The following is a 25,926-nucleotide window of genomic DNA, read 5'->3' on the forward strand; positions in this document are numbered from 1 at the left end:
CATTTACAAATATTTTATATAACTGGCGGATTATATCTCAGGGAAGTGTCCAACACAGTATAACCAAAAAATTCAAATCAAATCATTTTTTATGAACAGTTATTCTAACAGTATTTACTAGCATATGCTAAGAAGTCAAAAAAGCAGGGAGTTCTCAGACCTCTGCAACTGATAAAGATTCTCTTCTTAACCAAACTCTAGACAGGATCCTCTGAGCCATGTTTTCATCAAGGCCCCATCCTTGGGCCTTGTCCTTAAGAGCCATGTTGTAGCAAGAATCCTGCTAAATTGGTTTAGCCAGAATCCCTCACCCTCAATATTTAATCACCCTCAATCACCCTTGGTATCTGATCAAATTTCCTCATCCCCCATTGATATGGTTTGTGTCCCCACCCAAATCTCATGTGAAATTGAAATCCCCAATGTTGGAGGTGGGGCCTGGTGGGAGGTGATTGGATCATAGGGGCAGTTTCTAATGGTTTAGCACCATCCCCTTAATGCTGTCTCATGACAGAGTTCTCAAGAGATCTGGTTGTTTAAAAGTATGTGGCACTTCCTTGCCCTTCTCTCTTCCTCCTGCTCGGACCACATAAGATGTGCCTGCTTCCCCTTCCACCATGATTAAAAGTTTCCTGAGGCCTCCCTAGAAGTCACTATGTTTTCTGTACAGCCTGCAGAATCATCAGCCAATTAAACCTATTTCCTTTATAAATTACCCAGTCTCAGGTACTTCTTTATAGCAGTGCAAGAATGGACTAATACGTCCATCACTGCCCAGGTGGTATCTGATCACCCTGGCCTGCTCTGAGCAAGAATCCTAATAGGTCCCGTTTAGCCAGAAATCCCCCTTCATCCTGATGTTTCCTCATAGTAATTTTCCATCCACTGATCCATCCCTGTTCCTTGGCTACAAATCCTCACTTGTCCATGTTGAACTCAGAATTCAGCCCAGTTCTATACTGAGGTCTCTTTTCCCTATTGCAATAATAGTTTCTGATAACACACTTTTTTTTTTTTTTTTTTTTTTTTACTGTTTTAACAACTGTCCAGCTCTGGTTTTCTTTGGCAGAACCAAGTTTGTTTGGAATCCATGTTAATGCTAAAAAACCAGTATACCAAAGAAAAGTGAATTTCAAGTATCTGGCAAACAAATTCAAACCTAATACATCGATTGAGCTTAAGATCACTCATGGAAACAAGATCACTCATGGAAACAAGGTGACTGGGAAATCATCTGTGTGTAACCAAATCCCTTTCTTCCTGGAAGAGGGCTGAGGTTAGGAAAGGCTGAGACTGAGAAAGATGATACCCTCGAATACTAGGGGCCAAGAATGAAAAGAAAACATGGCTGTCTACATCATGGCTCTCTACTCAAAAGAAAGTAACACCCATGGCTTCTGTATAATAGAGATCTGATTTCATCAGATTCTCAGGAAATCTGATGTCTCTAAGAGCCTCTCCAAAGAACCTTCTCTTCACCTTCATCCCCTTCTAGCTGATCTTTTCCTCACAATGACTAAGATTCTTTTCATGTAATATGGATGATTATGACCCTAAAGGTGTCCTTTGTGGGAGTCTGCCAGGATAGAGGAGTGGAAGAGTGAAGGGAAGCCTGGCCACTAATTCTCCATCACTATAGGGTGCTTGCTGCTCTGCAGCCAGGCCAGACTCATGTGAAACTACTGATTTCTTCTTTTCTTTTGATTTGATTCTCTGATGTGATTTGTCTTAATAGGTACAAAACCCTCACCAAGCGATTGAGTAAGAACTAAAAGGATTTTTATTCAGTTGGACCTACTTTCATAAGCACGTTACATGCAAAATTCTTTCTCGCTCAATTATAAACAATGCATAACATGTGATATAACTTTTATGGATAACAATTTGGCAATATATGCCTGGCATAGAATAAGAATTCCAATGCATTTTTTTAACAAATTAATGAATCACTAAAATGTATTGACCTTTTGACCCAATAATTCTATCTCTAGAATATATCTTAAGGGATCATCAGACAAGTTCAGAAAGATGTAAAGTAATAAAATGGAAGTATCTAAATCTAAAATGATTAGTTACATTATGATAATGTAACAGACCATCTGCTAATAATGAAATGTTAGACCATCACTAACAATAAGAGCAATCTTTGAGTTAGCTATTTAAACATTCATAATATATTTTTAGATGAAGAGAGTATCGGCTGGGTGCAGTGGCTCACACCTGTAATCCCAGCACTTTGAGGGGCCGAGGCAGCAGGATCACCTGAGGTCAGGAGTTCAAGACCAGCCTGGCCAACATGGCGAAACCCCGTCTCTACTAAAAATATAAAAATTAGCTGGGCGTGGTGGCAGGCGCCTGTAATCCCAGCTACCCAGGAGGCTGAGGCAGGAGAATCACTGGAACCCAGGAGGCAGAGGCTGCAGTAAGCTGAGATTGCACCACTGCCCTCCAGCCTGGGCAACAGATCAAGACTCTGTCTCAAAAAAAAGAAAGAAAGAAATCCTATTTTTAAAAAATATATTTTTACAGACATTATATAGGTTCACCATTCCTTATCTGAAACGCTTGGTGCCAGGTTGTTTTGAGAATTCATAATTTTTCAATTCTGACATCTAATACAATACATATACCACATATTTTCCAAATCCCCGGTGGATTCTCAGGTTGCTGCCCCATGTTTATGCAAAGGAACATATAAAATAATCACACTAAACAGAATACTAAAGACTAAAAATAGCCCCGTATCAATTCAGGTCATGTTTTGCCACCCAGTGAATTTGCATCAAACTTAGGGAAATTTTTTTCATTTTTAATGCTTTCTGAAGTTAGAATTGCAAGTTAAAATAAGAAGGCTTGGAAGAAAAAATACCAAAATGTTAATGGTTATTATTTCTACATATTAGAATTTTTTCCCCTCATTTTCTAAACCATTTATAACAAACATACATTATACATTTATAATAAGATTTAAAAAGCCAAAAGTAACTTTTAGAAAACAAGACATAACATAAAAAATCTATGAAGACCTTAGGGAGAACAATCTACCTCAAAATAGCAAATTATGGAATAAAGCTATAGAGTCATAAACCTGAGATGTCAGAGGCCTAGATAAGACTGCAGGCCACTTGAGACTGACAGCTAGTAATAGGTTTTCATATCCTATAGCTGATAAACCAAATAAAGTAAGCAGAGTTTTTCAAACCTTCAAAGCTAGTTTACCTCTGATTCTTAATTCATTCTACCTGGATGGATCAAAGTTTAGTTTATCCCATTTTCAAAAAGGGCAAATCTTAACTCTTCACAAATTTCAAATTTACTAGTTACTGCACATTCTACCCAAAATGCTACTCAAGGTAAATAAAACTATGAAGGCCATCTACCTGCCACACAAGTCACAAGAAACCATTAACAATTTCCTCAAATCCAGTGTCATTCAGATCGTAACTGATATCTACATTTCCGAAATTTGTCAGGGAGCTTAACTTAATCCCAAGCTTACAGCCCCTCCGTGTTTACCAAAAGCTCAGGTGAATAAAACATAATATTGGGAATTGAAGAAAAAAGCAAATCCAGGCCAACCAAGTTCCATTATATCATAAAAATATATCACTGCATCAAATGAAAACAGCATCCAAATCTTGTCACATTGCAAAATGTGCCACTCTACTAGCTCTCCCAAATTTTACTGAATTGGAATTTGCTATGAGGACACTAGCTTATGTTAAAGGTTACTGTACGAAACAACCCACAAAATTTATCACTGAGTCATAGATTTAAAAGAGATCACTGATATCCTTGGTTTGTGAAGATCTACCCAGGAGAAATGCCCACCCGGTCAAATGCCACAACTGTGACTCTCATAACCAAACTCTCTGTCCTTAAGACAAAGAGAGTGAATTGTATATTTCACAAGCTTTTTGTGTCAGCTGCTACAGAACTTAGCTCTAAACTTGTGACACATTCTCAGTGTATGTTGTTATTAAACTATATGTTTAGTCTTATTCCTGGATTTACTTTTCCCCTCATTGTTGGTTTTCTTTTTCTGCCTCATTTTAAATTCATACTCTTTCATCATACTTTAGATATCCCTTTTCCAATGAAGACAGAGCATAAGTAATATATAGTGTTTGACATTTTTACAGCTTAGTTATTGTTTTTCTGCATGCATTGTTCTGATCACTATCTGATGTTTACACACTTTGTTGTCTATCTTCCCATCCTATATACACTAGAATGTAAGCTCCATGAGAGCAGGAACTTTGTTTCGTTAACTACTATATCCCCAGTATCTAGGATGGTGTTCGTATCTACATTAATAATACACACAAAATGAAATGACCATGAAAATAGACCAATTATATCGTATGCCATACTGTTATATGAAAGAACTTTTAAGTGAATCTGATCTTCAGTCTACATGATATTTAACATTTTTGCACTAGTCTGCAAGAGGTCAAATATACTTATACAGAGATTCCATTACTTGGAAATTTTCTACAAACCTACATGCATAATTGGTCCAATCCTGGACATTATTCCCAATGGAAATATTCTAAAAATACAGACAAAGCACCATATACAAAGATACTGATCAAATTTATAATAGAAACAATCTGGAATAAGCAAAATATCCAATGATAGGAGAATGTTTAAACAAATAGTTTACCCATAGCATGTTAATCGTACAGCCATTAAAAATCATTTATGAAGATTTTCATAATCAGGAAAAACACTAGTGAAACATTACAGGAAAAAAACATCAGAAGATAAAATTACATATATACTGTGAGCTCACTTAAAAAATAAACAGCAAAATAGAAAATGATGGGAAATAAACCAACTTACTAGATACAAATACTAATGGTCTTTGCTTCAAAAATATTCAATTGACATATTTTAATTTCTTTACTTCTTTCTGTATTTTCCAAATTTTGTATGACTACCACATATTATTTTACAACAACAAAAACAACTTTGTTATCCAGAAGTAACAAAAGTCTATATATAATATTATTGCTATTAAAATGTTTTAAAAAATGATAATTTATTATAGGAAAATAAGCATATTATTTGGAACATAAAATAAGAAAGTATTGCAAAGTAAAACAAATACTGTACCTTCACCGCTACGTGAAGTTTTGCTGTTTTCTTGGATGGTCCTGAGGCTTCATATGTTGTGCCATCCACATCTACAGACATTGTGAAGACTGGGGCATGAACGGGGCCAGACTGAGATAAGAGCTTATACTGAAGCCCAGGCCTGATCTGATTTAGCCTCATTAGTGCATTCATAAGGTCTATTGCTTTACTATCCAGAACTGTTAAAGAAAGAGGAATGAGGTCAGAAATTAACTAGAAAGTAATTTTGCTTTATGTGTTTTTGGGGTTCCTAGTAACTACTGTAAATTCACCAAATTTTTTTTAAGTGAGGATTTCAAAACACAGAGATTAACCTCATAAGTAATTCTAAAATTATTATGCTAATATCACTATAAAAATGGTATGCATTATTTAACTACACATTAATTTTCACTTGTCAATATTAATGTATCCTAAGCAAAAAAGCTTGGAAACAAAAAAGTTATCCAATTATCAATTGCTCAGTTAAGATCTAGTTTCAAAACTCTAATTCAAATCAATCAAATTCTTCACTTTTTGGCCAGGCACAGTGGCTCATATCTGTAATCCCAGCACTTGGAGAGGCCAAGGCGGGTGAACTGCTTGAACTCAGGAGTTCAAGACTAGCCTGGACAACTTGGTGAAATCCTGTCTCTACCAAAAATACAAAAACTTAGCAGGGTGTGGTGGCACGAACCTGTGATCCCTGCTATTTGAGAAGGCTGAGGTTGAAGGATCACTTGAGCCCAGGAGGTGGAGATTGCAGTGAGCCGAGATCGCGCCACTGCACTCCAGTTTCGGTGACAGAGTGAGAAGCGATCTCAAAAAACAAAACAAAACAAAACAAACAAACAAAAAAAAAAACCTTCACTTTTAATTTTTCTATCTGAAGCTACAAGTCCTCTCTAGTTTGCATCTATAAGAATAAAGGTTTTACACACTTTTCCTTAAGTTTCGTTTCATCTTCTTGTTGGGGTCTTTATCATCCCCTAATCCATCTTCAAATGGCCTCTTTAGAGCTGAAGACCCAGCACCTAAAAAAAATTATGAGGGATTCATTATCAGTCAAGATAACAATCCCCTTACCGTACCGCATGTATCTAACATGTTCAGGTAGGAAAATCTTAGGAATCACACCAAGGACCATACAACTTTTTCACTGATCAGTTAAATTACCATTATTTATAATCTAGAAAAGCAAAATTTTTTAAAGCAAATCTTGAAACAATATTATCACTTTTTATATTTATTTTTTCCCATTTATTCATATATACACACCAATATCTATGTCTATGATATGGTCTGAATGTGTCCCCCCAAAATTCGTATGTTGAAACTTAATCCCCAGTGCAGTGGGATTAGGAGGTGGGGAACCTGGAAGGTGATTAGGTTATGAGGGTTATGAGCCCTTATCAATTATAAAAGATGCCTGAGAGAGACTGTCCCTTCTGCCATGTGGGGATACATAGCAGGCACCATCTATGAGGAATGAGCCCTCACGAGACAGCAAATCTGCTGAAGCCTTGATTTTGGACTTTCAAGCCCCTGAGGGCAATAAATTTCTGTTGCTTATAAGTTACCCAGTCTAAGGTATAGTCTAAGGTATAGTCTAAGGTATTTTGTTTTAGCAGCCACACAAGACAGCATATATTCACGTTATATGCATGAAGAGAAAAAGTCTAGAAGGCTACATATCAAAATGTTAAAAAGTAGTTACCTCTGGTAGGATTTATTTTTACTTAATATCATTTCAAACACTCTATAATTTAACATTTATGACTTGTATAAACTTTATAAGTCCACATGTTAAATCTTATACTTTTGGAAATCTGATTATCAAACTATAAAATATTCTTCTGCCTCTTCAAATCCTATTCATAATTTTATTTACAGTTCACCTCCTCTATAAAAATGTTCTCTCATATCAGAGCTTTTATATCAGAAATGTAAAGTCTTATATCATTGCCTATTTCATTTATTCTTGTGTGTCTTCAGTGCTCTTTGAAGGTCAAAGATATTTTTTCCTTGTCTTGTATCTTACAAACTACCTTAACACAAGACTTAGAAGCAACATAATGGGCACTGAGCAAAAACTAACCGAACTGATTAATAATCAGTTTCTTGGATAAAGAAGCCACCAATTTATAATGTTGTCAAGCAAAAGGCAGGAGCTTTGCTGTCCAAGTTAAAAATTATTAGAGAAAAGTTCATCAACCTATTCAAGTACTTTAAAGATCTCTTTATGTCTTCACTTTAAAAGTTAGTTGTTTTTCCTAAGGAAAATTATGCTCAAGATACTCATGCCACAAGATTTCCAGATTCTTCTGGTGAAAGCCTATAATAATAATGAGATTAACTATGTATTTTCTGATCAAGATTTATTGTCCCTTGAGGTAAACACTGACTTCAGCATTTGCTTGGGTCAATATTTACCAATCAGGTCAATCAATCTTGATGTTCTCTTCAACAGAACGCAACGTTGGCTGAGTATTACATTTCATTTGCATTACATAAAACTATGAGTATGCCAGTCTCCCAGAATGCAGTCTTTAAGAGATAAAAGTTAAAAAGGAACTATGTCTATTCAATCACTCTTCTGCTCATTAAGTTACATTAAAAGCAGCTCCTTGATTGCCTGGAAATCACAAGCTAGCTTAAATGCAGAGATCTCTTCTCTAAATCCTCCAGCTACATAGAGTTCTATGGATTAAGCTTCATTCTATCATTCCAGCCATTGGAAAGGGGCTGTAAAATGCGGGGCTAATCATAATAGCAACCTAAGGAGAAAAATGGTCTTGCTTTACAAAAAGCAGGTGGTTTTCAACCTTCACAATATCTAGTGATGAGAAGTGATCATTTCTGAGGCAACAATTTTTAAAAATAATATTTTCGTATTTACCATATGCCTGACACTGTTAACATCTTACAGGTGTTAACTTATTTAATCCTCATGAGCACCCTCATGAAGCCATTCCCTTTATTGTCCCCATTATAAATCCATTCACATATTCATTCAACAATAAACAATAAATATTAATTGACATTTACTATGTTCAAGACAATTTTAGGCGCTAGACACATAGCAAGTAACAAAATAATCTCCCTTTTCTCAAAGAGCTTACATATACTGGCTAAAACTAATTACAACATATACTATGGTAGTGAGTGTAATGAAGAACAATTTACATGTCGTGCTCGTCAGAGAGGTATCACTAATGAGGAGACCTTTTGATGAAGACCTGAGAAAGTAAAAGAGTGAACTATTCAGCCATTTGGAGAAAGAGTCCCAGGCAGAGAAAAATAAACAGCAATTACAAAAGTCTTAAGGCAGAAACATGCTAAGAAATGATGCAAAGGCCTGAGTGGTTGGAGTGAAACAAACAAGGAGAGGGTGCTAGCAGTAGGTGAGAAGAGCCAGGCAGTAGTTCTCAAACCCCGGTGCCATTAATTGACAAAATATCAAGGGTCCACTTCCAGTATGACAGAGTAAATAAGTCAAAAAAGGTTTTCCGACTAGAGCAATTAGAAAAACTGGACACAACAAACAATAAGTATCTGTTCCTGGGCAATGAAGAATTTTAAAATCAAGATCTGGAAGGTGAGCCTGGCACGGTGCCACACGCCTGTAGTCCCAGCTACTCAGGAGGCTAAGGCAGGAGGATTCATTGAGTCCAGGAGTTTGAGGTTAAAGTGGGCTATGACTGCACCTGCAAATAGCCACTGGACTCCAGCCTGGGCAACATAGCCAAGCCGTGTTTTTAAAAAATAAATAAATAAATAAATAAAAATAAACAAAAAAAGATATGGGAGGTGAAAGAAATTCTCTGCATTGGGGGTTATATTAACCCTAGGGTCATCTTCCTAATCCAGAAGAGGTCACTAAGAACTGAAGAGAGTAATGTCAACAGGCTCCCAGGTCTCAAGGAGTCCAAAACTAAGTTCAAGGTCCAAGCAGAGAAGGGCTGGTGAACCCCCCACACTCTGGGTTGGGCCTCTGAAATGTTATACACTAGAAGTAAGATGAATGGGAAATAGTGTGGCTCTCTCAAGGATGAAAGCCCAGCTTCAAATTATCTTAATCCCTGACTACACTGAAATGATCTAAGACTGCCAATTCCATTAGCCACCTCCCAGAAACAAATATAAATCCTCCCTGGAGGAAGATATCATTACTCTACACTTTAAATTATCTACAATTTCTTATTTTAAAAATCCAGCACTCATAATAACCAGGCAAGATAAGATATAATGATCAAAAATCAAGAGAAATCACACACACTAGCAACAGACCCAAAATGGACCCAGATGACGGACCTTTCAAAAACAAACTTTCTTAAAAATAATTTCAGGCAGAAAATCTGAAACGATAAAAGAGCCAAAAATCTATAAATGAAAAATATAAACTCAAATCTGGCAGGCCTGCAAGGGGAAATGACAAATCCACAATAGATGGGAACTGTCAGAGCTCTCAGCAATTAATAACAAACAACATCTGAAAAGCACAATGAACAAGTGACCTGACATGACCTAACACGAAAAAAATATTATGACCCTCAACTGCAGAATATACATTTTCAGAGTAAAAAAGGACCATGTGCTGGGGCATAAAATAGGTCTCAAGAAGTATCAAGGACAGAAATCATACAACACATGTTCTTCAATGACAGCAGAACAAGTAAAAACTCAAAAACAAAAGAGTTAACTACAAAATCTTCATTTGTCTGCAAATTAAGCAATGACATCTAAATACCCCATGGGTCAAAAAATTAGGAAGAAAAGAAAGTAAAAAATTGCTTTAACTAAATGATTATAAACATACAAATGTCCAAAGACTGTGATGTACATAAATCTGTGCTCAAAGGGAAATTTACCATCTTAATAGTATATACAATAAGAGGCTGAAACATCAATGATATATTCATCCACCTCATAAAGTTTAAAAAGAAGAGCAGCAAATTGAACCCAAAGAAAGTCATAAGGAAGGAAAACTACAGAAAAGAGCAGCAATCAATAAAACAGAATACAAACATACAACAGAAGACAATGAATAAAGCCAAAAGTTAATTTTCCTATAAAGATTAATAAAAATAATAATCCCCTAGGTGAGAGTCATTAGCAAAATAAAAGAAGGTACAAAATGTATAAAAGAAGACATTACTACAAATACTACAGACAATAAAATGAGGATCTTATAAATTACTTTATTCCAAAATATTTTTAAATTTAGGTGAAATGGATAAATTCTTAGAAAAACACAGCTTACCAAAACTGTCGTAAGAAGATGGAAGTCCTACGCTTATTAAGGGAATCAGATCCGTAATTTAAAATATTTCCACAAAGAAAACACAACGCCAATGGCTTCATTGATTAATTCTTCCAACAGTTAAAGAAAAACTAACATCAAATTTATGCAAACTTTTCCAAACAATAGAAAAAGAAGGAATAGGTCCTAACTTACTTTATGAAGCCAGCATAACATTGAAGCCGAAACACAGGAGAACTGGTGACAAATCTAACACACAAATACCTGTGTTTTTGTGACTTGCCCACAAAAACCTAAATTTTATATATAAATATACACATGTGTATATATATATATGTGATTGTTCATAAAAGCTTCAACTGTAAAAAGGCCAAACTGGAAACTAACTAAATGTCCTACAATAGGTAAATAGTTAAATAAACTCTAGCTCATTCATACCATGGAACACTACTGAACAAGAAGGTACAAACTATTGACACATACAACAACTTGGATAGACCCTAAGGGCATTATGCTGAGTGTTAAAAAAAAAAAAATCGCAAAAGGTCACTTATTGTAGAATTCCATTTATATAAAATCATTGAAATTATAAAATTATGGAGATAGATAAATCTTAGTGGTTTCCAGGGATTAGGGATGGCTGAGCAGAGAGAGGCGGGTATGACTATAAAGGGGCAGCATGAAGGAGATCTTAATGGTGTGGGAACAGTTCTGTATGTTGATTGTGGAGGTGGCTACAGAAATCTACACACGTAATAAAATGGCATAAAACTTATACACACGCATTGTATCACTGTCAGTTTCCTGGTTTTGATATTGTACTATAAATTTACATAGATGTAGCCATCAAGAGAAACTAGGTGAAGGGTAAATGGGACCTCTCCTTATCATCTTTGCAACTATGAATCTGCAAGTATTTTAAGATAAAAAGTTGAAGAGGGGTGGTGTTCTCCACAAAGAGAATTGCTTCTTTGTGGAGAACAGATAGAGGGGCAAGAACAGAAGCAAAAAGACCAAACCAGGAGGTGACTGCAACAATCCAGGTGAGAGATGATGGCAGCTTAGATAAGGATGTTAGCAGTGAAGAAGCTAAATTCTGCACTCATTTTTTTTTTTTCTGAGACAGAGTCTCGCTCTGTCACCAAGGCTGGAGTGCAGTGGCGTGATCTGGGCTCACTGCAACCTCTGCCTCCCGGATCCAAGCGATTCTCTTGCCTCAGCCTCCCGAGTAGCTGGGATTACAGGAGCATGCCACCACGCCCAGCTAATTTTTATGTTTTCAGTAGAGACGGGGTTTCGCCATGTTGGCCAGGCTGGTCTTGAACTCCTGGTCTCAAGTGATCTGCCCACCTCAGCCTCCCAGAGTGCTGGGATTACAGATGTGAGCTACTACCCGGCCTGGACACACTTTAAAAGCAAAAAGGATTTGCTGACGTTTGGGATATGGGTGAATGAAAGAGGGGATTCAAGGGCAACTCAAAGAATCCTGGCCTGAGCAAATGGAGAGTTTCCAATGACTGGGACAGGGATAACTATAGAAAGAGAAGAGCAAAGGGAGAGCAAGGGCAGGAGCTTAGATCTTAGACATCTTAAGTTTGAGATGTCTGCTGGACATCCGTGTAGCAATATTGAGGAGGCATTTTGATATTTTGGTCTGAGTTCAAGAGCTGGTAGTCTGGGATGGAAGTATTAATTTGGGACAATCTTCAGTATAAAAAGGTATTTGAAGACAAGACACTAAATGAGGTCCCCTAAAGCATCACTGTAAAGAGAAATGGTCTGAGGACTGAACTCTAGGACACTTTAACATTCAGAAGTCAGGAAGACGAGAAAGAACAAAGACAGCTGAGGAGATGGCAACAGAGCTAGAAGAACAAAGGAAGCTGATGACCTGGAAGTCAAATGAAAAGTGGTATTTCATTTCAGAAAACATGGCAATACCAAATGTTTTTGAGGATACAGGGCAACAGGAATTTTCATATACTGCTGGTGGGAGTGTAAATTGGTATGTGCAACCATTTACTAGGTTGTTTATGTGTGTACCTCAGGAGGTATGCAGAAGAATGCTCATGGCAACACAGTAAGTGGTTGTCAAAACTAAAGAACCTAAATGTCCTTCAAAAGTAGAATGAGTAAACTGTAGCATATTCATAGTAGATACTATATACCTATTAAAATGAACTATATCTATGTGCAGCAACATAAATCAATCCCAAAGAATGCTGAACAGAAAGAAGCCAGTCACGAAAGATTAAACTTAGGACCCATTTCTGGAAAGTTCCAGGCAAACTCAAATTATTTAGGAAAGCATACACAAGTGGGAAAGTGGTAAAGAAAATCTAGGAAATGATTTTCAGAAAGTCAGAAATGGTATTTCTTGGTAGAGGAAGGTAATGAGGATAAAACGGATGGCTTCTGGGGCACTGATAGAATTCTGTTTCTTACCCATGGCACTGGTTTTATGGGTTTGAAAGAAATAATTATTTTTTAAACTGTATTTTTTGTACTTTTCTATATATGTGCTATATCTCATTATAAAATAAATATGGGAGAGAAAAGTGTTCCTCTGTATCAAATGTTGCTGAAAATGGCTTAGATGAGGACTGAAAACTAACCAGTGAATGTAGCAACATGAAGGTCGCAAGGGATACCTCAGGCAAGTGGTGAGGAAGAAAACCTGATTAGAACAGGTTCAACAAGAATTCAAAGTGAGGAAATGGAGAAAAGAGAAAAGGGCTGTTCTTTCCCAAAGCGCTGCTTATAAAGAGGAGAGAAATGCAACTCTGTTGCAGGACCTACAGAATGAAGGGAGAGTTTGTTTTGGCTTTGTCTTTCAGATGGGAGATACTGCAGCAGGTTTTTACGCTGATGAGAAGCATTCAGTAGACAGGGAGGAACTGACGCTGGTGAGAGAACAGATAATTGCTGGAATAATGTCCATTGGTAGGCAAGAGGGGATGTGATATAGTGGGTAAGTAGAAAGGTCAGTCTTAAGAGGCGAGGCATTTTCTGCAGAGGCAAGGGAGGGAAAAGCAAAGATACGAGTTGATGCAGTGGGGCTTGGAGACAGTGATGAGACATATACAAGTTATCTCTTAATATTTATCTGAGAAAATGGAAGCAAATAAGCTCATCAGATGAATAAGGAGGTACAGAAGGAGGTGTGAAATGTGAGAAAATGTGAAACAGTTATCTAGGAAACTGGAGAAGTCTCAAACTTACAGGATTGCCCAGCAACACAAATAGCCCTATTAGATTAGTGTCACCGACTTAAAGGGAAAACAGTCAAGACGGCTGTTCTCCAACCATGTTGAGCAACCCAGTACAGACACAGAGAAGGTAGAGAGATGGATTTCAACCAGTTAGAATTTTGCCAGAAACAGAGAATCAAGGAAGTAAAGGTACGTGCTAGAGAGTGATAATCAAGGATCATGTAGTACAAGAACGGTAAGGACAGAAGGGAGAACACGAGGAGGATGAAGGACTATGCAAAGGTATTGGAAAAAGTGACAAGATTCAAGAACTGAAATAAGGGTAGGAGACACAGTAATGACAAGAGATTGGAAAGTGGGATTCTTGAAAACACAATTATGGAAATAATACAGGTACAGTTATTGATGAAGACAAGAACTAGGCTATGTCCATAGAATAAGTAACCAAGGAAAGGCAGAGGATAAAGTATTTGTGAGAGAAGAAGTCACAGAACTGAGACATTAGTGTTGAAAAAAATGACCTGAGATGCATACGGAAATCACCGAGAATAACAGGAATACAGTTTAAACGTGAGTGTCAGGAAGCTGGGTGCTAAAAGCATGCAAGTATTGGAGAGGTCATTGTATAGCCAAAGCACAAAATGGTAAAGTGACTTGCCCAGGCCATATAACTTTGACAGAACTAGAACAGGAACACTGGCAGTCTGGTTCTATTTTATGCTATCAACTGACAAACCAGCAGTTCCCAAACTTTTGAGAAAGATCTTTAAAGTTAAAAAAAAAAACTAAGTCACATAATAGTAAACATACTTTTACTATCTAGTGAAAGGGAAAATATAAAACCGAAAGAGTGGTTGTGAATTTGGTGATTGAAATAAAATTTTCTGATACTAATCATAAGAATCTAGATATATATATAACATTTTTATTCAATCGTTCAATTCACAGACAATGCTTGATGTCACATAGGTATGTAAATCCCTTTCAATAATTTCTTCACCACTAAGCAAGCACCTGCAGGAAGAAAATGGCCTTCATTCCTCAAGTTATATTGAGCATTGGTTTATAATAATCATAGGGTAGAATCTGGAGGATTCTTTCTCCTGAGGCGTTTACAGTGTGAGGCACTGATTCTCAAACTTTTTAGCTCAGGAGTACTTTACACTCTTAAAAAATTATTAAGCACCCAAAGTGCTATGCTTTGTGGGTAATATCTGTCAATACTGAGCATATTAAAAATAAAACAAAACAATTTTAAACACAAGGATAAAGAAAATAAAACATTCCATTAGCCATCAGAGCAACGATCTCATCGCATGTCACATGTAGCCTCTGGAAAACTATACACTTAGGAAAGAAAGAGAAAAAAAGGCCAAAAAAAAAAAAACCCTTAATATAATTACTATTAAACAGCTTTGATCTTGTAGACTCTCTGAAAGTCTTCAGACCCACTGGAATTCTGTCATCTAAATAAACAGACTGGGCAACTGCACTATTTTTGTGATATCTAAAAGTAGAATAATTTCCATTGTTAGAGGTAGGCTGCATTCCAGGTGAAGAATATCCAGTATTAAATATTCCACTTTCTAGTTTAAAAGGAGAGAAAGGGAGGGAAAAAAAATTTTTTTTGAGGCCTAAGGAAGGCAGTAAGTGGATTCACATTTGAGTATCCGCTGTATTCTAGGCAACAAGTCAGGCATTTTAACCGGACAAGAGTCAAAAAAATTAAGAAAGAGGGTAATATCCCTAGTGAGAGAGATGAGTTAACTGCTCAAAGCCTAAAACTAGGAAGTGGTGGAGCTATGATTGGAACCCAGGTCATACTGAGCCCAAAACCTACACTTTTTCTGCTGAAACTCTGAATTCAACAGACTAATACAAATGAAAGATGGTCCTGAATTTTCCAATATGCTTTTCTTCTCTGTATTTTTGTTCTTTCTTTCTCGGTTAGATAACATTTCCAAGCATGAGAAAGATAATCAAACTGATTAGTGATAGTGATAACATCTCCTCCTAGCTTATCGTTGATTTCTTCTCCTTAGACCAGGGGTTCTGAAAGTACAGTCTATGCAGTAATGGCATCTGGCCAACATAGCCAAATGAGTTAGTCACTAATAAGAAAACATGATTATGTTACATCAGCTGACGTTACCTGATGGGAACAGAAGAGAAGAAAGTCAGTGTATTGGTCCGTTCTATTTATTGTATTAGTTCATTCTCATGCTACTAATAAAGACATACCAGTGACTGGGTAATTTATAAAGGAAAGAGGTTTAATGGACTCACAGTTCCATATAACTGGGGAGGCCTCAGGAAACTTACAATCATGGCAGAAGGGGAAGCAAACACATCCTTCTTCACATGGTGGCAGACGTGCAGAGTGAAGTTGGGGAAAAGCCTCTTATAAAACCATCAGATCCTGTGAGAACTCACTATCACAACAACAGCATGGAGGTAACTGCCTCCATGATTCAATTACCTTCCACCGGTCCGTCCCACAACACCTGGGGATTACGGGAACTACAATTCAACATGAGATTTGGATGAGGACATAGCCAACCCATATCAGTCAGGAAGAAAGCTTTTTATACATGATTTGGATGCACAATTATTAAGTTCCCTAAGTTGTAACAAGAGATGAATCCCATATCTCTACCAGTGCCAACCCCCAACCCTAATAAAAAACTTCCACGCTCACCTTCTTTATCAGTAACTGACCAGGAATACTTCTGAAAAGGCTTACTAGATGGAAGGGGGTCCATCTCCAGCACTTTGTAAATCTGGCCAAAGGCTGATAGTCTGAGTGCATGCTAAAGAACAAAGCATTATATTTAATCACATTTCAATAGCCATTCATAAAGCCCTTAGAACATCTAGCTAAAAAGACACTCATAAATTCTGACATTATAACAGCAGAAGTCCCTAACAACACACCAGAAAAAAGTGTTTGAACACAATTGAGAAAATCAAGTTATGTTATCTCGCTAATAAGTGAGAGTGGCATGCTCAATCTTCTACCTGTGCACTGTGGGTAATATCTTCTTTTTGCTGAATGGTCATATAGCTCAGAGCATCTGTTGGGTCTCGCTCACAAGGATCATGAAGACCAGGACCCCCTTTGGCAAAGGAAAAACACAGGTATCATTTAGAACTGAGTTTAGAATTCGGTAAACTAAAACAAAAGAGAGATGGTTGGGGAGAATGAAGAGAAAATGAAAAAAAAAAAACTGAGGAACTAAGTTAAAAGTCTGCTCAGTTAAGTGGAGTAAAAAGGACACACTCTCATTTTCAACATGTTAGCACTTGTATGTCCTCATTTTATACTGGAAGTCACTTGTATATCTAAGGCCCAAACTGAGTCTTACTCTGAGAATTTAGAAACAGCACAATGAATCAGCCCAAATCTTAAAAGGGATTACATATGGAAAATAAGACCGAATTTAATTTTTCCAAATTTAAAACCAGACTACAAACAGAATGAACTTCATACATTTTAACTAAACATCTGCAATTTCAAATTCAGAGTTCGAGGTAAAGCAAATTCAAAGCAGACACAATATATTATTAGTACCCTTTATGTTAGTACATATAAAACACAAATTATAATTATTGAAAAAGAGTTTTATAGCACTTTTCCAACACGCATTCTAGTTGTCAAAATTCCAAGCAAAAGAACTCCTATGCATCATTTTCCTGTGTAGAGAACAAACTTAGCATATATTTAGAAAAATAAACTAAACTGAGATTTGCTGATTGTTCTGCTTCCAGAGTTTGAAACCCTTACCAGGAAGTAGTATTCCAGATGCCAAACACTCCATTACTCGTCTCAAGGCCTCCCCAGCGCCCAAAGGTCTATTACAAGTACCTATAGACTTTTCACATATAAGTTCTAGTGGCTAGAAGATATTAAATTACAAATTAGTACATGCACCAAGTGTTAAAAGGATTCCAGTTAAATGTGAGCTAACATTTCTATCTACAAGGGAGGCCAAAGAGTGAAATTCAATTTAACATTTAGGACCCACTTAACACTTCCCCCATGATTATCAACCTTTACCCTGGGAAGAGTTTTTAAATCAAGCAATTTTAAGATCGTATCTTCAGAAGACATTTTTGTAACAAAAACTTTATATTTATTTACCCAGAAAGGATCACTAAAGAAACTATGGTCTCTAATTCATTTAACAAAGACTTAACAAGCCCTCATATAAGTTAGTAATAGCTAATAACTAGCCAGTGTACAAAACCCAGCCCACTTAATCTCCCACTTAGGAAGCACACAAACCACAAATATTTCAATATAATACTAAGACTTCGTTTCAGACAGCCTGTCTCAAGTATTACAATTAGAATAAATAAACGACCAAATGTCCATGTTCAATAAACTAAGAACTCATGATATTTTGTCAAAGTAATCATTGCTACATTTATTTATAAAATGATCTTTCACGGCTTTATTTAAATTGTTTTATAATGTTCTTAAGTTGTCTTGATTGGAGCAGGCATAATTTCCAAGTTAAGTCAATTTTACAATATATATAAATAATATCCATATGGGGTTAAGTGTACTGTTTGCCTGACTTTAATTACTAACATGAACTTATTTGTAAATGTCTCCACTCAAAGAGAAAGCTACAGAGGTATAGGATCCTTATACCGGCCTATTGGGTAATGTTCATGGTAATGCAAGGGGGCACCAAAAGAGAAGTGGGTCAGCTAAGGAGACTTTTGTGGGCAGCAGGTGAACACTAAGTGATTAACCACCAGTGCAAAGTCAAGTGTAAGAAGACACTCACTTCTAAAAGGTATAAAACCTTTTTGTCAGAAAATAATATTTCAAGCTCTGTAACATGAATACAATGAGGTAGAAGAGGCAAGTTATATGCACAAAAGAAGGATTCACTTAAAAAGATGCTTTATTTTTTTTTCATGGCAAACATACATAATGCATGCCTTAGCTAACTTAGGAGATAACCATACATAATGCATGCCTTAGCTAACTTAGGAGATAACCTATCTCATTTCTATAGGATTTTCTCTGCTACAGCTTCCAAATTTGCTTTTAGCCATATTTAAGTACTTACCCATCCTTTCAACGGTGCCCATGTGGGGACTCTGTTGCACAAATCACGCAGAATGCGGAGGACAATTACACATGATTTTAATCCATTTGCCCTTGCCTAAAACAAACAAAATGATTCCAGATATCCCTGTTGAGATCTATTCTTCATTTTGGGCAGGTTCTTTCAAGTGAATACTAAGTAGCAAATTATTCACCAGTTATCAGGCAAACAAAAAAAATCAATTAACCAAAAGTAGTAAAATTAAGGTTTAAAAAGATACATTTTTAAAATAAAAGGATCATAATATTAAAATTAATTTCGTAGTCTCATGGCAACCCCACTCCAGGCAACTACCTAATTTAACCTTTAGCTTTTCTCACTCATGTTTGATTTTATAAGCAACCATTTGAAATTCAGAATACTAAGCCAAAAAGAATTATATGATAATAAAACATCATGAACTACAGAAGCTATACTAGGCTCATATCAAAATTAACTCAATTACTCCAACAACCACACTATGAGCTAGAAAGCACCCCTCATTTTACGGAGTACACAGAAACCAATTAAGTGGCAGGTGTTCCAAATGAAACTTGGACAAACTTTAATAACAATAAGATAGTAACAAAAAGCCAACCTGAAACCATTTGGCATGTCGAAGAGACGCCAAGGCGTTCAGGCATTTCTGCCTGTCCAATAAGTCCGGAGGATCTTTCATCGAAACATTTTCTAACGGTAAAATGGGATAAAGAGAGACAGATACAATTTGACCAAGGGATTCCTATCAAATTATCAAACAATAAAAAAATAAAAAGAATAACAGCATTTGAGTGAACTAATAAGACTCCCAGAAAATTTCCTGATTTGGCTGTGTTGCTTTTTAAAAAAATTATGTGCACTATGATTATTATTTAAGTTAACAGTCATCAGAGTAGCTCTGTGCACAAATACAATGAAGCATGAAAAATTCATTCAGTAAACAAATCAATGACAGCTGCTACTTACAATCTGGGATCTTATTAAGCATGTATAACATCACAGGGCACAACATAAGTACAGAGCACTTTTTCCTTTGGCAGGATGCAAAGAAGGGAAATCTGGGACCAATAGCATTAACAACTTTTTTAACAGAAGAAATTTTGATCTCTAACCATTTTTAAGGAAAACTGGAAATCAATTATGTCTCATATCAATGAAATATACTGAGAATATACTGAGGATGACAGTTTTTTACACTAGATAAACTCATTCAACAAGATAACCATTAACAGAAACTTCACCCCATGATTGAGAACTCAAGTATCAGTTTGGAATTCCCTATTCTAAACCAAAATTATTAAAATTACAAATATAAAATACAGTGAACTATATTTCAAGTTTTATATACCTTTCAAAAATAAAAAGCAACAAAGAACACTATTTAATTACGGCTACTCAGCTTGCCTTAATAATTTAAAGTTGGATTAAATGGCCCAAAGCAGCAAATACCCATATTTGAGAAGATGTCACATGATACTAAAGTCAAGTTTAGACAGCCAAATTTATCTCCTCTAAGCTACTGAAAAGTGGGCTTTTAAACTTTTGGGATTGGTACATTCCATAAATGCACACAATATGCAAATGCTTCTTGAGTAATAATTCTTTGTTTAATACAATTAAGTCAGATTTACCATTCTCTTTAAGAATTCTCTTAAATATAAGATAGCCCACTAACACTTCTTCCCAGCATTATCATGATAGTAACAGATCAGATAGAGGTAGTCCATTTGTGTGGGCCAACTAATACAATGTATATATATTTCTAAATGGGAGACAATAACAACGATACTTTTTGATTTCTTCAGTTATCAGAGGATCCTATTACAACAATCAATGTTTATTCTGTGGTTTTTTTTCTTTTTTTTTTGGAGACAAGTTCATCCTCTGTCACCCAGGCTGGAGTGCACTGGCACGATCTCAGCTCACTGCAACCTCCTCCTCCCAGGCTCAAGCGATCCTCCCACCTCACCCTCCTGAGTAGCTGTGACTACAGGCATGTGCCACCATGCCCAGCTAATTTTTTTGTAGATATGGGATCTCACTATGTTACCCAGGCTGGTCTCGAACTCCTGGACTCAAGCAATGTGCCTGCCTTGGCCTCCCAAAATGCTGCAACTACAGATGTGAGCCACCACACCCAGCCAATGTTTATTCTAACTGATGAAATGTCATTAAAAAAGGCATAATGCCAATAGAAAACAAATTTATTAAAGGAAGAACTGTGGTTCTCTTTACTGGCCGTGACACTGTAAAGGCTGAAGTGCTACACACTTATTTTCTGACCAGGTGAGCTCTACACCAGTTATTTGCATTGTTTCCCATTAACCACTGCTAAAAAAATCAGAATACAATGTTTCATTACTCCCTTTTACTCATAAAATGGGAAACCTCAAAAAGGATTATTACTCTGATTTATAAATATAAACAAATGTACCATGGCTATTCATTTCATAGGTGATATAGCTCAATTTTGTCTTTATAGTGATACAAAATATACAAGTAGCTCACTTTAATGTCTCTATGTCAGAATGCTTAACTGTGATCAATACAAGCATCTGTGTAAAGCTCACATATCAAATAAAACAAACTACTGTAAATGAATGTTTACATTCTCTTAAAAGTTAGACATAACAAAGGTTGACTGACTGCTAAGTAATGTAATCCCAATAAATAGTATGGAACTTATTTTTTAAGACATCAATTTTTAAATGAATACTATGACAAGCTAAATTTTATTCCATCATCTTACCAAGTAGGAATGTCAGGAAGAGGGAGACAATGGAAGAAGGAAGTAAGGCAGAGGATAGGAAAAGGCAACACAAGCCAAAATTCTTCTTGTACTTTCTAATACTTTCATCCAGGGATCAGAGCTTGTAATTAGCATCTTACTCTGATTGTAACACAGATATTTTTAATGGGAGACAATGGCAAAAATATTTTGATAAATTATTTCATCCCAAAGTCAGACTGTAACCACAAACTCTTATTTTAGAAAACTGAGACACTGGCTTGCTACAGACAGTCAACATTTGAAGACAACAGATTCTATGAAAAAGAGATGAAAGGGACAGGCACTGAACAGAAGACTTGCACCAGGTTCCCTTTTCCATCATCATTAGAATGACCATGTTTCTTCATGCTCTGATAGTCAGAAAATCAAAAGATCCAAAATGGCTTCAATATTCAGGAGGTAGAAAACAGTAGAGGAGATATAATAATTCATCTCATTTTATCTTTTTCAAAGTTCTTAATATTAAAACAATATAAATTCATATGGTAGTACAGTGCTATTTATAAGCATAGATTGCCTGTTTCCTTTATATAATAAATAATATACAGTTTTATGTATGTTTTCATTCCTTTGAAAAAACTTCATTTAATGTGGCAATCACAAAGCTGCTGCTGGGAAAACACTGCTACCCCTGGTAGCAGAATCTCAAGTTTAATATTTCTGAACTTTAATGTAGGCGTTTAAATTTTGAGGAGGATCAAAACTTCCCTGATAACACATCTTGGAGTTCTTAATTAGAAACAATAGAACTGTGAGCCATTTCACTATCTCCTAGAATGACCAGTGAAACAGATAAGAAACAGCATGGGAGGCAGAAGTTGGAAAGTGACAAAAATGCCAAAAGCAAAGAAATATAGCGTTTTTTTGTTTGTTTGTTTTTGGGGTTTTTTTGTTGTTGTTGTTGTTGTTTTGAGACAGAATCTCACTCTGTCGCCCAGATGGAGTGCAGTGGCATGATCTCGGCCCACTGCAACCTCCGCCTCCCGGGCTCAAGCAATTCCCATGTCTTGGCCTCCCGAATAGCTGGGACTACAGGTGCATGCCACCATGCCCTGCTAATTTTTGTTATTTTTAGTAGAGATGGGGTTTCACCATGTTGGCCAGACTGATCTCGAATTCCTGACCTCAGGTGATCTGCCCACCTCAGCCTCCCAAAGTGCTGCAATTACAGGTGTGAGCCACCGCACCCGGCCAGAAATACAGCTTTTAAGAAAATCTATTACTCAGTAACCTAGCATCATGGCATGAAGGTACATACAACATTCTGGCAACAGAAGCACTAGAAAGTCTACTATGCCTAACCATGTTCATTTGGTTAGAGGTTAAATCAGCGACCAGAATCACACCATACTACAGGAAATATTGGTCAGTTTCTCTCAATGCCTTACATGCAAGCCAGCTATCTGTCCCCGTTAACAAAACACTAGCCTGGAGATGGGGCCGGCAAAAGAACAAAACATGATTGCATTAAACAGGAGTTATATGTCTGGAACCTAGGCTCTTCAAAGTTAAAATAATTGAGCTCAGTATCATGAGGGGCTCCTTGACAATCAGGATGAAACTGAGCTACTAAGTCTATGCTGACAGAATTTTCTAATTAGCCTAAGAATATCCTGGCAGCCCCTTCTCTCTCAATTCCTTGAAGCTTTCTGGAGAGAAGACATGCCCCAAACCACTGTCCATGCAAAACACAGGCACATAATAATATAAACAGGTAAATGTAGCAATAAGGTAGAACAGAGAAAGCACTGTTCTCCTAATTTATGTGACTAATGTCACTCGGTATGACTTTTCTTCAGTGGCAGTCTACCACTGGAAAGACAGTGCCTAAAAGTTTGCCCTAGATTGACCGGGCACAGTGGCTCACACCTGTAGTCCCAGCACTTTGGGAGGCCGAGGCAGGCAGATCACAAGGTCAAGGGATCGAGATCATCCTGGCCAACATGGTGAAACCCCGTCTCTACTGAAAACATAAAAATTAGCTGGGTGTGGTGGCCGGTGCCTGTAGTCCCAGCTATTCAGGAGGCTGAGGCAGGAGAATCGCTTGAACCCGGGAGGCGGACATTGCAGTCAGCCGAGATTGCACCACTGCACTCCAGCCTGGAGACAGAGCAAGACTCCATCTCAAAAAAAAAAAAAAAAAAAAAAAATGTTTGCCCTGGATAACGTAGATCCAGAAACTAGGGAAGGCAGGAAAATAAAGCCCATCATTATCACAGCTGTGATGGCTGTACTGTAAAACCTACTGCCTTGACCCTAGCAAGACACATGCTAGTGAATTTCTGCCAAGAAGGGCGAGTTCACACTGGCACCAATATGAAGGGACTCTGAGGCAACTTCTCTAACAGTCCCTGAAAATCCACCCCAGTACTGAGGAGAGAGGTGTGTCTTAGTCTAAGCCACAAGTGTCTCTGTAGTTTCCTTATCCACCTACCTAGTTTCAAACTGCATTATAAATAAGCAGATAATTTATCACCCCCTTCAATAGCAAATATATTTCTAATTTAAAATCACAAGCACCAAAAGAAATTGAGACTCTGTGTGAAGCTCAGAATGACCAGATCAGCCTAACCACTCATGCAGTAATCCTAGACAATAATGGGAAGTGGCCTGCATACTAAACGCAGAGTCAGGAGAGCTGGGTAAAATGTGAGATTTTCCTCATTTATAAAATGGCAATTAGCTACCCCATAGGGCCATGTGAGGGCTTTTAAAATAAATCATATATGAGGAAGTGCTTATCACATGGTAGGTTATAAAAATATCTTAACAGAGATTAATCTTCAATATATATTACTTGAGTTATGAGATGCCCATTAATACTTCTTACACACTGGAGAGTCCTATTTAATCAGACAATATGCTATGTTAATTCACTTAACAGATTTATAGGGCTTTTTAAAAAATCATCTACTATATATTAGGTACCCTTACAGGTGCTAAGGATAAAGGACAGGCAAAAAGACACCTGAATTATAAGCTATAAAATATACCAGGTTTTTATTATTAGCACTGCATAAATCAGTATACTGATTCTAATACTACACATCACTGGGTGTTTAAGAGTTTAAATGTGCTTGGGTTGACTTCTTTTGACCTACCATGTGCACATTATTTTCACTGTTAAGGCAGTTTGAGTAGGTGCGTTCAATAAGTTGACTACTACTATTTACTGAGCAACTACTTTGTGCCAGTTATTGTACAAGTCACATTACATAAATTCTCTCACTTGAAACAACTTTCTAAGGTATTTATAATCCACAATTTAAAATGAGGAAACCTACCCAAGGTCACACAGCAATAGCAACTAATGGAGTTAAGAGTCAAATAAGGCCAGGGGCACTGGCTCACACCTAGCAGTTCGGGAGGCCGAGGCGGTCAAATTGCCTGAGCTCAGGAGTTCGAGGCCAGCCTGGGCAACATGGCAAAACCTCGCCTCTACTAAAATACAAAAAATCAGCCGGGCATGGTGGCATGCACCTATAGTCCCAGCTACTCAGCGGGCTGAGGCACAAGAATTGCTTGAACCCGGGAGGCAGAGGTTGCAGTGAGCTGAGATCATGCCACTGCACTCAGCCTGGGAAACAAAGCAAGACTGTCTCCAACAACAACAACAAAAAAACAAGCCAAACGAAAGACTGCTGCACACCAAGATCTGTGCTTCTATGCCTTCATTAGCAGGAAACGTAGAAATGGGGATATGGTTATTCTACAGGGCCTTCAAGTAAAGGGTTAGAATACAGAAAGAAGACGGACAACATAGGAGGAAACTTACCTATGAAACAGTAAACAATACCAAAGAGATTCACTCTGTATTATGGCAATTTAAAATGTAAATCGTGATCTGAAAGGAGTAGGTAGTTAGATCCATTGCACAATCCTGAGGAAATAAGTTTCACACCCCAGTCCTCTGGTTCTGTCTGCTCTCAACCACTCTTTTTTTTTTTTTTTCTTTTTTAGATTTTACCCAAATACGTGGCAAGTTAAGACAGAGAAAAGAAAGATGTGAGGTGTGTATATATTGTGAACAGTTTGTTTGGCTGGGGGTAGGTGAAGGAAAGTTGAGATACTACAGGAAAATGTCTCCAAGAAAAAAGTTACAATGGATTTTTTTTTAACTTTGAGAAAAAAAAAAAGCATAAATTAGGAGAAAAAAGGATAACTTTCAGCCCCACAAATTCCTGGGACCTGAATGAATCTTGTGCTTTTATCCCATGCAGCTGAAAAGAACTGCATCAAGGGGATGAGGAGCTGTCTAGTGTGAGAAAACAGAATGGTATAGCCCAGGTCTGAAGTGCGTAATTATAGACCAGATCCTCCAAGTTGCCCAGGAATATGCAAACCAGCAGCAAAGATCAAAAATTGTCTTTGACAAAGCCCAGGTTAGAAAAAACGAGCAAATTATAAAAGATATCAAGTGAGTCAACAGGGCTGGGATGT

General features: G+C 37.0%; 1 protein-coding gene across 14 annotated transcripts in view; it reads right to left on the bottom strand.

Annotated features, from left to right (window-relative positions):
* STRBP (spermatid perinuclear RNA binding protein) overlaps nt 1-25,926 on the bottom strand; it is a 164,036-nt gene that overhangs the window by 37,313 nt on the left and 100,797 nt on the right. For all 14 annotated transcript variants that reach the window (XR_008509450.2, XR_008509451.2, XR_008509453.2 and 11 more), the window contains 7 exon segments: nt 19,294-19,385; nt 18,678-18,773; nt 17,378-17,489; nt 16,612-16,709; nt 16,292-16,403; nt 6,060-6,152; nt 5,119-5,318 (listed from right to left, as the gene is read on the bottom strand). Coding sequence is in view for 8 of the 14 variants with exons in the window: in XM_054519462.2 (XP_054375437.1) it covers nt 5,119-5,318; nt 6,060-6,152; nt 16,292-16,403; nt 16,612-16,709; nt 17,378-17,489; nt 18,678-18,773; nt 19,294-19,385 (803 nt within the window). In the remaining 6 variants the exon portion in view is untranslated.

Source organism: Pongo abelii, chromosome 13, assembly GCF_028885655.2.
Source record: "Pongo abelii isolate AG06213 chromosome 13, NHGRI_mPonAbe1-v2.0_pri, whole genome shotgun sequence".
NCBI lineage: Eukaryota > Metazoa > Chordata > Mammalia > Primates > Hominidae > Pongo > Pongo abelii.